We start from the raw sequence: 16658 nt of genomic DNA, 5'->3' as shown, positions 1-16658 counted from the left end.
ATAGCTCTCTCTTTCAAATGTGGTCCTCCAAAATCTTCGTTTCAAGGGCTATGTAGCCCTCAGTCTTGGCCCTAGCCCTTACTCCAAATGAGGGTTGAGACACGTGAACGCGCAAAACCAAAGGGAAGGGGGAAGGGGTGGAAATGAGATGCACCCTAAACCTTGAAGGAACTCTAACTGGGAGGTTTCAGCTGGTTGCAATGTGCAATCCTCACCGGTAGATGCCACTAAATCCCCCTTAATCGTAGACACTGCTCCTTTAAGAGGCTGTTGTTTTGGGACTTATCTGAAACTAGTCTCCTGCATGTAAGCGGATATCAGAAAGAAGTCACAGTTTCTCTTAATGAAAATACTAACTGTATATAGTGTATTTTTTTTTTTTTAATTGTCCCGGTATTCGTAGCTACTAGCTTCCCGCAACCGTTGACTTTTACCTATCGCGAGATAACTTTCCTCCCGGAACGTTCCTCGCGGAGTCGTTTCTAGGGGGAATCATTATGGAGGCAGGAGCCCAAACAACCACAGCTCCGTTCATTCTGTTATGAAGAGTACTGACGTCTCGCGTCGCAAGGAAACTATGTATTAACTCGACGTGTTAAGGTTTTATAAAACAAACTTTTGGGACAGGCGCGGACATTTTATTCGTACGGATGTTGGGCAGTCGTGGTAACCAAGGTTACTCGGAGTTAGCGTCCATCGGTAAGTTAGCAGTGACATTGAGAGCTGCGGACAGTTAGGAGCTAACCGGTATGAAATTAACGAGGTGAAGTTTTATAAAAAGTTACGTTAATGTGCTATGACGGTCATTTGTACATTAAGATGAGGAACTGCGACCCTCTCAGATATTACGCGGCGGCGTGTTTGTAACGTTAGTAGGTGCAAAAGAGCTCAAGGAAACTATACAAGAGTGAATCAGGAAGTGTTTCTCTACTAGCAGGCACCATGATCTTCCTTTGCGTAAATCTTTTAAGGAGCAACCGCGTCTTTTCTCTCTCCACACATCTGACACAAAAAGTCCAAGTTTGCAAACAAGCTGCTGGACACCCTGTGAAAAAGGCGTCCTCACAGATCAGCTGTTACAGACACTTTAGAGCTACTCCACCTGCACCGCCTCTCCTCTTCTGTAGCAATGGGAGGACAGCTTGTTTACAGATTGCTACCAAAACCTCCTCACCTCTGCACTCCGCCCGTGTCCTGGCACAGTGTGGACACCACTTCCACACCTCAGCTCCTGTGAGGGCCCTGCCTGCTCCTCTCATATGGTTGGTGCTCAAACCTCTGCAGAAGCTCATGGCCATAATCCTGGGCAGGTAGGAGACACACTGGAGCTGTTTGTGGGAATCTCCTCTGTCAGCTGTAAATTATGTCCCCAAAAGAAAACTTTGTCAACATCTGTTTCATCTAATAATCAGATCAAGTATTCAGATTGTTCACCTCACTTCAGTCATTTATTTGTCCAGCAGCAAAATGTCTAGTGGACCAAAAAATAATGTATAATATCATTCTAGCAGGTTTAATTTGTATTAATAATTCATATTTAAAAAGTTGATAGACAAAAATATGGTGATATATGCTGTATCCATTTTTTCTGTTTACACATGTACAGAGAAATGTGTTCAATGCCTTAAGGCACAGTATTATTTAATTATAACAAATAAAGTACAAAGCACGTTTTGTTAATTAACTCATTTTAATTAACTGTTAAAAAATCCCTCTTTCATTACTGTAATATGTGTATATCTACAGACTTTTAATTATTTATTTTTAGTCTTACATACTCCTTATTTCAGTTGTCCTTTGTGTTTTTTGTTTGTTTGTTATTTATATAGTTTAATTAATTATTTTATTGAACAGCTCCTCCCCACTGCTGTCACACTCACATGTACTACACACTTGTAACCCTACACAACAGACCGCCCACTCCTCTAATACACACATCCCACAGTGATGTGGGAAAAAACTTGTGCTGTTGATCAGTCTTTATTTTGATGAATAATATAAGGAACTCAATGAGTCACAGACAGTTGAATATGCTCTCAGAGGAGAGAAGATGCATGGACACAGCCATATAGAAAAACTTAAAGTAACAGAACAATGACTCAGCCTTTTATAGTGTATTTCACACATCACACAGATGTGTCTATAACACTGGAGTCTAGACAACTACAAGGTCTTCATCCTGCTCTTTCTTAGCCTTCAGATATTCTGGAGCGTCCTCACATGCCTGCATGCAGACAGTGAAGGACTCTGAGGCTGAAAGTGCTTAAACCCTGACCATGGATGAATCATATAATTGTACAATTATTATTATATGTGGTGATTTTTAGATACTTTCACATTGAATAATTTTTCCACAACGCACATCAACGTAACATATCTACAGTATGTTGGTCACATGCTCGATCACACCCTTTTTTTTCTTGTTGTGTTTGTGTTGTGTGTACGATGCATGTTTTGACCTGTCGTGTCAAACTTGGCTGTTTGCCTTTTGTGTTTCGTTCTGTCTTGTCTGATCTGCTGTGACTTATCACACTAATTTGAAATCAAAATTAATCACTGAAGCAGACTGACTATATCAGTATTCTTTGGCATACACAAGGTTTAATATCACACGAATCAGTGAGGCACCGTTAATTTATTTGGTTCTATATGAGTTGGAGAACTGAATCAGAAACATTTTCCCCCATAATAGAACTTCCTGTAATACAGAGAGTTGATTTGTTTAGTTACTGTTTAAAAAAGGTCTTGGTCTATTTTGTCAACTTTAATATTTGACAGTTTCCTCAGGGAAAACACACAGAATGACTGTTGCTGTGAACATATTTTATGTGTGTTATGATGCTATTTTTTCTGCCAGACCTACTTTGAGATGTGTGTGGGTCTGCCTGGATTCCTACATTTGTACTAGAACTTTTGCTTCTGCTTTGTCTTACAGCATTTTCTAATAAATCCCAGACATGCACGTTTATCTTTTCTTTTCAGTCTTCACCACTGTAGTGCAGTATATGATTTCAGATGTGCTGCATGAGGCTGTGTGAGCCATAGACATGAAACATATACATATAGAGTGAGGTGACCTACATAAAGAGATATCACAGACCTCGTGGCCTTCGTTTATGCACAGGAGTTTAAGGAAGTGGTGGGTGGCTCTACCAGACAACCGCCGAGAGCTCATGCGCGAATGGGCCTGGCAGCGCCGCTGGCATCTGGCAGCGGGGGCATGCGTTGCCATAGTGATTGTAGTCCTCCTTCTCCTGACCCACCTGGATGAGTCCCCGGTGACTGGACGGACCCGCCTCCTGGTGTTCAGCAGGGAGAACTACATGGAGCTGGCAGCTGTGACTTCAGCGGCGGTGAGGGAAGGACGGGAGCAAGTGTGTGTGTGTGTGTGTGTGTGTGTGGACAGGGGATTTAGAAGATTACAAACTATCCTTTTTGCTCACACAAGATTCATTGAAATGAAAACGGTGATGACAATTAAAATGTCATTTAGTAAATGGATGAAGGGGGAAAAATTTAATATGAGGAGAAATTACGCAAATGAAATTATTCCTAAAATGCTTAAGTGTGTGTGTGTGTGTGTGTGTGTGTGTCAGTACATGGAGGACTTTGCAGAGCAGTTGGTTCCAGTCACTGACCCCCGGCACCAGGTGGTGGAGCGGGTTGTGCAGCACCTGGCGCAAAGAAACCAAGACATCCCTGAAGTGTCTGAAGTCACCTGGAGCGTCCACGTGGTGGAAGGTCCCAACGTCAATGCCTTTGTCCTCCCGGTCAGTAAAACAAAGACAGACGCACACTTACACCTCTCTTCGTCTTTTATGTCTATTATCACATTATAGCATCCTTAAAATCACGTGAGGATTTTTTGTACACATTGAAAGAATGTCTTCAAACACCATATGGTTCCGATTTGATTTGTAGTTTCCTTTATGTAGAACGGGAAAGTGTTCATTTTCACTGGGATGCTGGAAGCTGTGGCAGATGTTCATCAGCTCACCTTTGTCTTGGGACATGAGATGGCTCATGCTTTACTGGGTCACTCTGTAAGTACACAACGCTCTGCAGACTGTGACTGTTCCTGTGGCTTCTGTTTCTACCCTTGCTTGTATCACCATGTATCATCATATAATCAGGGGTGGGTAGTAACACATTACAAGTAACGCACATAAGTGAAAAACTTTTTACTTCATTACATTTGACATCTATGCTTCACCTGTCTTTTGACCACAATGTGATGACGATGAAGTAAAACACAGAACAAGGGGCAGATTCCAGCGACAATCTCTCTACACTCTTTGTACCAAAATCCAAAAAAGACAACTCATAACATCTGCAAGCTTACTGAACCCCAGTGCCACAGACTGTGGATGAAATGTAGTTAGCTAGCTAATGTTAGCCACAGGTATGTTCATTTTTATGTTAATCTTTGATGTTATGATAATGACATTAACTTACAGAGTAGCAAGTAGTCAGTTGGGCTTTTAAAATTATTAATCCTCATTAAAAGTGGTTAGTGTTGGGGCATCGGCGGCTTAGTGGTAGAGCAGGTGCTCCATGTACAAGGCTGTTGCCGCAGCAGCCCGGGTCTGACTCCAGCCTGTGGCCCTTTGCTGCATGTCACTCCCTCTCTCTCTCCCCCTTTCACACTTGTCTGTCCTATCAAATAAAGGCTAAAAATGCCCCAAAAAAAATCTTTAAAAAAAGTGGTTAGTATTATTAAGTTGTTAAAAAATTTAACAGATGCTTTTATTATTTTGCACTGGCCCACACACCCTGGACAACGTTAAAATGGAAAGTAGCATGTAGTTTGAGTAATTTAACAACCCATTACTTTTTAAATCTTTGCTGGGGTGAGTTTCTTTAATGGTGATTTTCACTTTTACTTGAGTCATTTTTTTATGGGAGTTATTGCACATTTACTCAAATATAGATTTTCAGCACTGCGCCCACTGCTGCGTATCATTATTACTATTATTATTATTATTATTATTTTTTTACAATATTTCTTTTTAGCTTTTTTGCCTTTATTTGAAAGGACAGCTGAAGAGAGAAAGGGAAGAGATAGGGGATGACATGCAGCAAAGGGCTACACATTGAAATCAAACCCAGGCCACTGCGGCAAGGACACTTTAGTACAAGAGGTGCTCGCTCTACCAGGTGAGCTACTGGGCGCCCACACTGCATATTATCACGTGAATTTTTTGACTAGACATTAGAGTCAGTGACATTATTTTTTGACAGATGAAATCATTTCAGGAATTTGCCATAATGACCTTGAAACACATTAATAATCCACTAGTTGACATTTTGTTCCAACTGCTTCACGGAACAATAGTGACAGGCCAAAGTTGTTATTGCAGCTATGGAATAGGGAGGAAATTATTCCATATTTATTCACAGAAAGAACTCTCTCATCGTCTGCATTCATTCTTTAATTCATTCAGTGCAAGCTGCAGTTATATGAGGGAGTCAAACTAGGGCTGGGTGATATGGAGAAAATCAAATATCACTATATTTATCCATATTGAGACGATATTGTAGGGTTGACTGTTGGTGCTTTCACAAAATATTTACACCATAAGATTTTTGATAAATAATTATCAGTCACGTGGATACTATGACTAAGTGGGTAAAGGGTAATAATACAAGTTCAAAAAATTACCTCACTTTGTTTTAATGCAGCCTTTAAAACCAGGAGAAGACAACACTCACTATGTTACAGTATCCAAAATCCAAGAAGGTATCTAGTCTCATATCATGACATTGATGTAATGTTGATGTATTGCCCAGCCCTGAGTCAAACTATTTAAATTGCACAACACACAAAGACAGCACTGCTGAGTTTGATGCAGAAAACTTGGCAACCTGTTTAGCTCTGTGGAGGATGACATGCTGCAGTTTACAGAAACCTGTGTGCAGTGTGCTGACATTAGAGAGGCTTAGTTGATGGTAGCAGACCTCGCTGTGCATGAGGATGAGTCACTGAAGACACTTAAAGTGCAAATAATGTTCAAGAACAAAGTTAAGTCATTTCGAAGCCCTTGGCACACAGAATAGAAGTTATAGCTGGAAGTCTTCCAGGTTTCTCCCACACAAGCTTTTAAAATATGTATTTGTTGGACCTCCTATAGGTATGTGCATTATACACCGAGATCTCCTGACTATTCATCATCAGCCCCCCCCCCCCCTCCCCCCCACCCAATCGCAGCAGTATAGTAATGGCTGAAGTGGCACTGGTTGCAGTGTTGTTGCATCAGCCGGTGATAAAGACTCTCTGACAATCACCTCCGAACACTCACTAATCCTCTCTGCGCTATGACGACCAAAGTCCTGTCGACCTAGGGCACTGTCGTGCTTTATTAATTCTCCACAGATGGCTGTTTTTACTCTGGCTACAAAAGCCCATTCTTCTTGTTCTAAAAAAGTGTCTAATGAAGTTGTGTGTATTTCAAGACTTTAAACGTCCTCGGAGGAAATGCTTGAAGGAGATTTTAATTAGATGAAGGGAATGAGCATCGATGGGCTTGGTATTACCCAGTAGGTGTGCTCTATTGGATTGGCTGTTAAAACCTCTAAATCTGTTACAGCGTTAAAGTTCCACTAAAATAGATGGGAACAATCAATATGTTCCAGCTGCCTTGTTCACCTCCCAAAACTTTTTACCTCTATTATTCTCTCCTTATCCCACTCTCTTCTTTTTTTTCCACCCCAATCCCTCACTTTCTTCATTCCTTCTTTGTCTCCTCTGTCATCTCCTCCTTGTCATCCCATGTCCCTTTGCCCTCCTCCCCCAGGCAGAACAGGCCAGTCTGTCTCATGTCATAGACCTCCTGTCCCTTATTCTGCTGACAGCCATCTGGGCTGTGTGTCCTCGAGACAGTCTGGCTGTGCTGGGACAGTGGGTACAGGACAAGCTTTCCCAGGTGAGACCTATTCCAGAATGTTGCCCACACACACTGTACAACACAGTTTCCTGAGGAAAAATGTGATTATTCACACTTTGCACACAGTGTTCACTGACAATGCAACACCTCCTCAAGTCTGTCTGACAAGCACTGAAATATACTTGGACTTTAATAAGGGAAGTAAGTATCAAGACACCATTTGTCTCTCCCTCAGTTGATGTTCAGCCGTCCCTTCAGCAGGAAACTGGAGGCAGAGGCCGATCACGTGGGATTGCAGTTGGCTGCTAAGGTATCATCATCTCTAATTTGTTCTTACTTAAAGGGACAGTTCACCCCAAAATTAAAAAAAACATACGTTTCCTCTTCCCTGTGGAGCTATTTGTCAGTATAGACTGTTTTGGTGTGAGTGCCAAGTGTTTGCGGCATCAGCCATTCAGATGTTTTGCCTCTTTGTAATATAATTGAACTAGATGGCACTCGGCTTGTGGTACTCAGAGCTCCAAAAAAATAACATTTGAAAAACGCAACAGCAATGTCTCTTTACAGAAATCATGACCCGGTTACTCAAGATAATCCACAGACCTTGTTGTGAGCAGTCTCATGTGGGAACTATTTTCTGTCTACCGAATTTCACCCACCGCCACATCACTGCACAGAAGGAAGCGTGCATCTACTGCTAACTCACCTAGCACAACAGAGTTAGCTAACGTTTTGTCAGTGAGTAGATGCACGCTTCCTCCTGCCCAGTGATACAGTTGTTGGGTGTAGTTCGGTAGAAAGAAAATAGTTCCTAGATGAAACTGCTTACAACAAGGTCTGTGGATTATCTTTAGTAACAGACAGACATCGCTATGAAGCCAAAGCCGAATAAAATCAAACGCTTGGCCAAATATCATTGTTTAGTTGTTCATTAGTTTTTGCAGATGAACCCCCTCCAGATTAGTGTTGTCACGGTACCAAAATTGGGACCCACGGTACGATACCAGTGAAAATATCATGGTTCTGAGTAGTATCAGGATACCACAGCAAAAATGAGGCAGATGTGCCTTTTGTCATTTATAAAAAGATAAATCACTTTTCTATAATACATCAATGATATTTCCATGGAATAAATTACTTATTGACTTATTCATACTTCAAAAACAGCATCAATCAGTGATTAACATAGGGGGGATCAAAATAAAATAAATAAATAAAATAAAAATCAACCAGCCACCCTCCTCCCCTGACAAGTCCCTTCATAAGTAAAGAACAGTCCCTAAAGTGCGGTGAGGTTTGTGAGCCGTTACCTGCCACAAAGAGAGAAATGTGAACGGCTCGTTTCTCCTCTGATACGCCACATACTGTGTGCCGCCACGGCTCGGCTGTTCAGGTACTTTTGGGCAGTCGTGACGCCAAGAAGAGGACATTATTGGAGCCGGACTTCTCCGTCGCCGGTAAGCCTTATCTTGAGCCGCGGAGCACTATGGCCGCCGTATTGCTGCTGCTGGTTGAAATCTGTACTCACACAGCGTGCTGAATGATTTATTTTGCTCACACAAAACTATTTTTAGTCGCAAATGCGAGTGCGGTGACGGACAGAGTAAAATATCGCCACACTGCCGACATTTTACTCCGTCTGTCACCGCACGCTGTTTGATTGCGTTATCAAAACACGCCGCTATTATTCGGCCTTGCTTTTCACTTATTCCACCGAATACCGAATGTGTGGGTTTTTTTGCAATATTCGGCCGAATATATTTGGTTACCGAATATTCGGTGCATCCCTAATTTTTGATTATGGAGTCAACTGTCCTTTTAAAGAAAAACTACAGAGTTTGCACATTCAGTTCAGCTTACTTGTCACGAGGAGTACTACACAGCCAGAGAAAACAGTTGTATAATATATTCTGTGGCTCTGGAGGATATTTCCAAAGTTTGAAAAATATTTCCAAATTTCGCCTATTTTTCTGCCTGGTTTTGGCTTGCTTTTAGTGTCTTGGCCAGATGACATCAGGGTTATCTCGGCTTGGGCTTTCAAGTTAATTGCTTTTACAGAAAGCCTGGAAGTGTGGGGTTTAAATAAGGGGTGTCCAATGAAAGATGCTATTGAGTTGCATTATGCACAATGTAGGATCCAGTATTTTTGGAGGGTGACCCATGCAAAGGACTAGTGTTTCAACTTTGACCATGTTTTTAAGTTCCCTGACTTTATACCCTTTTATGTAATATGGCATCACTAAAGACCATTGATGCCTTTTAGGGGTCATGATTAAGGAATAGCTTAAAACCCTCTTACTCCTAGTAATCAGTGTTTTCACATTGCAAAATCATAGTTCTCTAATGTAGCTGTCATATCTTGTAATATGTCTGCAGGACACTAGGGGGCACTGTTGTCAAACTAAACTCAGTTGATATGTCAGTAAGGATTTTCATCCCAGCACAAGACAGAGGGATGCCACGATGTGTGTGTCTGTGTGTGTGTGTGTGTGTGTGTGTGTGTGTGTCCTTCCCAGGCGTGTGCAGATGTGCGAGCAGGACCCGTATTCTGGCGGCAAATGGAAATCAGAGACCAGCTGACAGGAGAGCCCAACTTCCCCGAGTGGCTGTCCACACACCCGTCGCACAGGAACAGATTCACTCAGCTGGACCGCCTCGTACCACAGGTACAGACACAGACAGTAATGATTCCCCCGCTCAGTTCAAAGAACAGCATGAGTAGCTCTTAAGTTTCTTTTTACCTCAATTATATAAGTAAACACATTCCTGCTGCTCTGATTCATGTGTTTGTCTTAAGTAAAAGACTCTTTGATCCCTGTGTGAGGAGAGAGCACTACACCTGTCTGTTGTTTAGGAGAAACAGTGTAGCTTTCAGAGCTGTTGGAAGGAGTCTTAATGGAACTAATGAAGTGTCTGGAGAGATGTATATCCACCTGCAGACATGTGGCGAGGAGGGCAGAGAGGAAGCAGAGATGCGGGGAGGAGAGGAAAAGATGCAAGGTTTTAGGAAGACAGGAAAAACATTTTGCCACACAGGGGCCTGGATGCCTGCTTAGCTAAATGTCTTTGAGGCTTTGAGTTCAGGACCTGAAAGGAAACAGCCCCACGGTAGCAGCTCGATCTCACAGGCTCACACACTGTGCCAGCACTGTGGCAAGACAATCAATGGTGTCTTAAGGCTAGAAGGAAATCAACAAGCAGTTAAGACAGCAACTACTATGGAAAGCGTCAGCATCCACAATCATTACATCTGACATGTGTGTCTGTGTGTGTGTCTGAGGCAGAGAGAGAGAGAGAGATGTACAAAGCATTAGGCAGAGGTAAATTTAACCTTGAGCATGAGTTGGACTGCTGGTACACCGTCAGATGCTCCGAGCACGAAAGATGAACAGATGGGTAAACCACTAATTGTCCATCAGGTGCCTGTGTCGTTGTGTGTGTGTGTGTGCATGTTCTATGTGTGAGTGTGTTATAATTGTGCCTGTGCAACATATCATATCCCTGTGTGGTAGATTGACCTCTAGCAGCAGCCGTTGTCGAGGCCAGGCTGCAGCCACAGGCAGTGAAGTGATGAAGACTGTTGTTTGGGGATTCATCGGCCTGCACTGTGTGTGCGCTGAGAAAACACTCTGATATAAACCCTCCTCACACCAAACTGTTCGATCCAGCATGGCGGCACATACGAGCCAGTTAACAGCTGAGCTCAGTCGGGTGAAAGTGGCGCATAATGTGATGTTTTTAACCTTGCGAGAGGTGACAGCATCAAGCTACTTAACCCGACTCTTCTGAGGGCACTCCGCCTCCACTAGTGCGCTCATCATCCTTAAGCAAAGCGCATTAAGTCCACTGGTGGCATGAGAGGGAGAGCCTGTTGAGTGGGAAGCCAATTGCATGTATGTATGAGTCTTGTAGGTGAGTCTAAGTGAGAGATTAATGAGTTTGATGTGTGTGGGGGAGTGTGTGAGACAGACAGAGTGTCTCTAACTGCTGGGAAGTGCTTGTTGTTGGTTCCTACCAGCTTTGCTCATCCTACCTATATGTGACAGATTTAAAGATCCCATATTAAGCTTGTTTTCAAGTTCATACTTGTATTTTGGGCTTCTACTAAAACATATTTACATGCTTTAATGTTCTAAATAAATGTTATTTCTCTCATACTGAATATACCTGTGTTCACTCTTGTCTGAAACGCTCTGTTTTAATGCCTGTCTTTAAGTCCTCCTCCCGAAAGCCCAGTCTGCTCTGATTGGTCAGTGTTTGCAGGTGTTCCACGTCCACACTCTTGGTGTCTCTGTACTGTCATTGCAGCCAGGGCGCTACTGTAACAGCATTGTAGCAGCGGTTTCTATCTCTATATAGTGTAGTTGTGACATCACACCTTCACAGTAGTCGCGATGGCTCGTTTAAAGGCACAGTTTCTGAATAGAGGCTGTGTTTTTCTCTGTGGGTTGAGCATTCTGATACTTTGCCAGTATTTACACAGCACCTATTCTTGCTTCACAATAAAAAGACAGGTAAATTTGACGTTCTAAAGTATGGAACCTTTAAAGAAGAGAGGCTGCATAGTGTTATAAGTAAGGGTTAATCCACTAGTAGGTGTGTTCCAAACAGTTTTAATGCACAATGTGGGGGCGAAGAAGTTGCCTCCGCCAAGTGCATTAAAACCGTTTGGAACACACCTACTAGTGGATTAACCCGCTTATACCATGGTCATTTGCCAAGAATATAGGAATAAAAGGATTCGACAACTTCTGGTGAAAGTTTTGTACTCAAAATCAAAAGTTTTTGAAGCAAGAGCTTACTATTGTCATGACAAGGAATAAACTAGTCCCTTTTACAACCACGCCAGTTACAGTAGTCACAGTAGGACGGGATGAGGCTCAGTCGCTTCAACAAAGCCAAAAGTAGCCTATTAAAAATTAAAATTAAGCTTGATTTAGGTCAAAATTATTCCACAGTGTGGTTATTGTTTATAAAATGATCGGATCAAGTAGTGAGTCGTGACCCAGTGTGCAGATAGGCCATCAGGCAATGATAGACATTTGCTAAATTGATTAGATTAAATAAGAGACACAGCTAGCTTCTATTTCAAATAAAGCAGATAACAACCGAACTGCTACTTAAAAGAAATGTTAAAAACAGCCATTTCTGTTTGTTCTTTCCCTCGGAAGTTGTTTGACAGCTGCAGTGGGGTTTTTTCCCTCGGCAGTTGACAGTTTGACAGCTGCGCTTGTTAATGTTGCTATGGTTACAGGCTGGTTAGCGGATGAACTACGTGTGCATTAAAGGGTTTTAACGCATACCTGCTGACCAATCAGAAAAGAGTATTCACCCAGACTATGGTATAATACTTTATGCTGTATCAGCCGTGCTAGCCGTATCTCAACAACTACCGGACAGATTGAGATGGAATTTTACACAGATATTTATGTTCCCCTGAGGATGAATCATGACTTTGGTGATCCCCTAAATTTCCCTCTAGTGCCGCCATCAAAAGGTGTCAAAAGTTCAGTTTGTCCAGTACTTTGGTTTATGACTACCTGCGAAACTATAGGAATGCCCCTCGTCCTGAGCTGTAGTTGGTGTTGAGTTCATATCAGCAAATGGTAGCATGCTAACACATCAAACCATATATCACCGTAGTAAATTGTAGGCTCTCCAAGTACCATCATTATGACCAGCGTTAAATATAGTAGCGTAGGCCTGTCCTATCCAGATATGGACAAAGGGGTAGCTCTGATACACCGTAAGGCTCAGCCCCTCATCATCGCCTACGGAGACTTCATTACCACTGATTAGCTACTGGCACTTTGAGCTCAGCTGCTTGAAAAATTCTCCTTCTGATCTGTGCTTTTCTTCCAAGTAGTTTTATTTTGGAACCATGGAACCATTAATTTGACCTCTGCTTACTAACTTGCCATCACAGCTTAGCTCGTAACTAATTATGGACTACATAGCAAGGTGATATTGAAACAAAAATATTACAGGGAAGGTAAAACCTATTTTGAATTATATTTCAGGGATCTTTTAGTTTCAGGATTTTCTTTTAAAATGCAGTAATTTGGTAGCCTTATAATTATTTGAATTATTTTTCAATTTTTGGTAAATATTTTGTTAATTTCTCCTCGTACCACCATTGGTTCATGTACCATAGTTTAAAAACAAGTGTGTTAAACCCAGATGTGTTAGCATTTAGCCTTAACACCACAGTGCTTTAGTGCAGCCTCACAGAGCTGCCACAGTGGCGCGGGTGCAGACTCTTGTTGATTATTTCTGTGGTGTCCCGTTTTGTTTCTGTGTCTTCAGCTCTGCACATCAGTTGATCTCAGTGTCTTTGTTGTGTTTGTTTGTCTTTGTTTCTCTTTGGGCCTTCACATTCTCCTCGTCTTCTTCGTGTCGCATTCATTTCAGATCACAGCAGCGTTTTGATGAAATATCCTATCTACCTATCACAAATTAAAAAGAACGAGTAACTTTCTTGTTCTGCTACACTGCAAACAAAAACAACAAATGACTCACCACGACACAAACAAAGGCATTTCTCATCAGGCTTATCAATCCATCTTTGTACTTATTATCAACAAACTTCTTGCCTGAAGTTACGGTAAGTCACTATATATTTAGCTGTGAGTGTAGCTTAATGTCTGTTCCTCACTCTGTCTCTGTCCAGGCTCTGGAGCTGAGGGAGAGCTGTGTCTGCCCTGCTCTATCACCCACTGACCCTCGTGCAGTCTTCTCCAAGAGTGTCCGTGTGTTGCTGGAAAACGCTAAGCACCAGGGGAGAGGAGGGCCAGAAAGGGCACACAAGCCCCACCTGCCCCACCTGCCCCACAGCCCGGCCTCACTTTCCACTGGACTGCCTGCAGCTCTGCTCGCTGAAACTGCCCCTCCTCCTTCCCCAAAGGTGGATCAAGAAATTAAAGGCCCAGTCCCATCTGTGGCTTCAGAGTTACCTATAGCGTCTGTCCCTGCTCCTGCTGAGGAGGAAGGATCCCAGCCTGTGGTGCAGAACACCAGCTGACAGGGGCGTTAAAGCCTCACAAAGTTTTTCATAGACTGGCTTTTTAGATGAGTGAATGATTGATATATAGGTCAGCTGGCATATTTATCAAACTATTTACTGCTGCTTATTGTCTATTAAATTTCAGAGGCCCTGGGTGCACAGGTGGCAGAGGAGTAAGGTTTAAACCTACCAGCACAGAGACCAAGGGTCAGTCCTTTTCTTTTCATTACACACTACTTGTGGTTGCCAGCACAATAGAGGGTGGAGCCGGGGGTGGTGCTGTGAAAATAAGTGGCTTTGGAGAAAATTGGTGGAAAAAGTCAGCAAAAAAAATAATAGAAAAAGAAAAAAAAAATCAAGGCCCCTCCTAACCTTTCCCTCTACTGCAACACCCTGCTGACTGAGCTTCAGAGAATGTTATTCATGCCTAGTGGCTACGAAGATGCCACATTAATTAGACAACCTCGAACAGGGAAGTGCTGAACGAATCTTAGCAAAGCTTCCATACATCGCCGGATTAATATGTGCATTATTCATCGACACACGGCAACAGACGAGAGTAAGCACTTTGCGTGTGCATGTCGGCGGCTTCGTCCATGGCAGGCCGAGGACATCTACATTCTAATTATGACTACTGCATTCTCATGCCACACACACAGCACTTTATGCATTCTCCACCCCGAGGGACTTAATGGTGTAAATTTATGCCGGGTTGTTTGCAGGTTTTAAAACACAGCCTTCTACGCTGGAATGCCAATATCCACCGTCAAGCTTTGAGAAATCTTTCATGGGATTTTGTAAAATCTTATTTAACAAGGCAAGTTGACTTAGAAAACATTCTTATTTACAACAACAGCCTGCGGGAGCAGTCGCACAATGTAGAGAGGAGGGCAGTTATGGTTCATATCTCGGTAATCTTTTCTGCGTGTGCTGAAACAAAGTAGCACACTTGGTTAAACTGTGAAATCAAAAAAGTACTACTGTGTTTTCATATGGGATAGATTATTTTATTTGTGTCACACATTTTAGGTTCAGGGTCTGTATACAATACAATACACCGGACCACACTCCTTACATGTGCTGTGGAAGCTTTGTTTTACTGCAAGCAGGGAAGGTCTATATTAGAATCTATTAGAATAAGTGGCCGGTGATAGGGTTTGCACAAAAAAGAGCATTGAAAAGCCGAGGGAATATTGGCTTTTGCATATCAATAACTCAGCAGGAACGTGCTCTGTTTACAAGTGGCGAGCAAAAAAATAAATAGAAGAAAATAAATGTTATTTGGGCTTTTTTTCTCTCCACTGCAAGATCCCCTGAAATCCAAGTAAATCAAAGATAGACATTTATTTATATACAGTAGAAATGAGGATTATGGAAACACAATGTAATATTTACTAGTGTTGTCACGATACTGGGTGAAAACGGCAATAATTCTTTGCACTGTATCAATATTCAATACCAAAACCAATGTCAAAATTGACACTGAGGGCATACAAATCAAACTACTATTATAAAATAGGGTTGGCACAGTGAGCGCGTTTACATGCACACTAATAAACCGATCATTATCTGATTTCTGGAGTTACCTGATTATTCAAGTGGTCATGTAAACAGCATAATCCGATAGGCTTTATCAGATAAAAGCCATTATCTGATTATGAGAAATCAGATAAACTCATCTAGCTTTTTCCCCAGTAGTCAGATTATTCGGTGCATGTATACCCTTTAATCTGGTTTCTTTTGGGTTTTGCTATTTTATACTCCCACTCCACTACATTAATCTGACAGGTTTTGTTTACTTTCAGATAAATATTTTACATAAAATAATATATTTTTATATTCTCAGTGTTTAAATTGTCACTTTTATTTTATCTTACTTATATGTTATGCACTTTGTGTGACAAGTTTACATACAATACACTTGTATATTACACTTTGCAGTACTTTTACTCCGAATCTACCCAAAGTATGTAAAATTGGCTCCACATTGATAAACTACACATTAGAATGCTCTCACATGTATTTGTTAATGATAAAAACAAACAGTACTGTAAGAATATAAGCTGTCAGCATGATGAGTGCTTTATTCTGCAAATATATGACTTGCGTACTTTTCAAGGTTTTTCAAGGATATGAGTACCTACTGTAACAGGAAGTTTGAGTTTTATGTCATGTACTTGGGGAGAAATCCAACTGAAGGACTGAATCATGTAAACCAGGTTTTTCTGATTATCACATTATTGAAGTGCATGTAAACGCGTCAAATTGGATTATTACCATTACCTGATTATTCCCAGTTATCTGATTATTGTGCGCATGTAAACGTGCTCAATGATGCAGCACTGTTGCCTTGCAGCAAGAGTGGAAGGGTTCAAACCTGCACTCTAGCTGGGGTTCTTCTGTACGGAGTTTGGAGTTTGATTTTAAGATTTTATTGCTTGTTTTTAAGATTTTAAATGGCACGGCACCTCCTTATTTATGTGAGCTTTTACACATCCACACACCTGTCAGAGCTCTGAGGTGACATCTTGACTCCACATTTTGTTTTTGTTCGTTTGCCCTGTGTTTCTGTATTTTGTTAGATTCTTTTATGCTTGTGAAGAACTTTGGTCTGGTTGCTTTTAAATATGCTATATAAATAAATTTGACCTTGACCTTGACCTTGCATGTTCTCAGCGTTGGTTTTCTCTGTGCCCTGCAGCTTCCTCCCACAGTCTACAGACAGCAGGTTGGCAGGTTAGGTTAATTGGTGACTCTAAATTGTAGGTGTG

The 16658-nt window shown here is 41.8% G+C and overlaps 1 protein-coding gene across 1 annotated transcript; it reads left to right on the top strand.

Moving 5' to 3' along the window:
* The first annotated feature begins 500 nt into the window (after nucleotides 1–500).
* oma1 (OMA1 zinc metallopeptidase) lies at nucleotides 501–15659 on the top strand. The gene is made up of 8 exons (XM_049588191.1): nucleotides 501–1310; nucleotides 3125–3353; nucleotides 3597–3770; nucleotides 3936–4043; nucleotides 6795–6923; nucleotides 7120–7194; nucleotides 9401–9550; nucleotides 13555–15659. The coding sequence occupies exons 1-8, from the start codon at nucleotides 943–945 to the stop codon at nucleotides 13903–13905; spliced, it is 1584 nt and encodes a 527-aa protein (XP_049444148.1). The 5' UTR covers nucleotides 501–942; the 3' UTR covers nucleotides 13906–15659.
* The last annotated feature ends 999 nt before the right edge of the window (nucleotides 15660–16658 follow it).

This window comes from Epinephelus fuscoguttatus, linkage group LG10 (genome assembly GCF_011397635.1).
Source record: "Epinephelus fuscoguttatus linkage group LG10, E.fuscoguttatus.final_Chr_v1".
Taxonomy (NCBI): domain Eukaryota; kingdom Metazoa; phylum Chordata; class Actinopteri; order Perciformes; family Serranidae; genus Epinephelus; species Epinephelus fuscoguttatus.
This window is presented reverse-complemented; position numbering and strand designations above follow the sequence as displayed.

Coding starts and splice junctions, on each gene's coding strand:
- oma1 (XM_049588191.1), top strand. CDS start 943: ATGATCTTCCTTTGCGTAAATCTTTTAAGGAGCAACCGCGTCTTTTCT. Junction 3,771..3,935: donor TCAATGCCTTTGTCCTCCCG/GTCAGTAAAACA, acceptor TCCTTTATGTAG/AACGGGAAAGTGTTCATTTT. Junction 6,924..7,119: donor TACAGGACAAGCTTTCCCAG/GTGAGACCTATT, acceptor TCTCTCCCTCAG/TTGATGTTCAGCCGTCCCTT.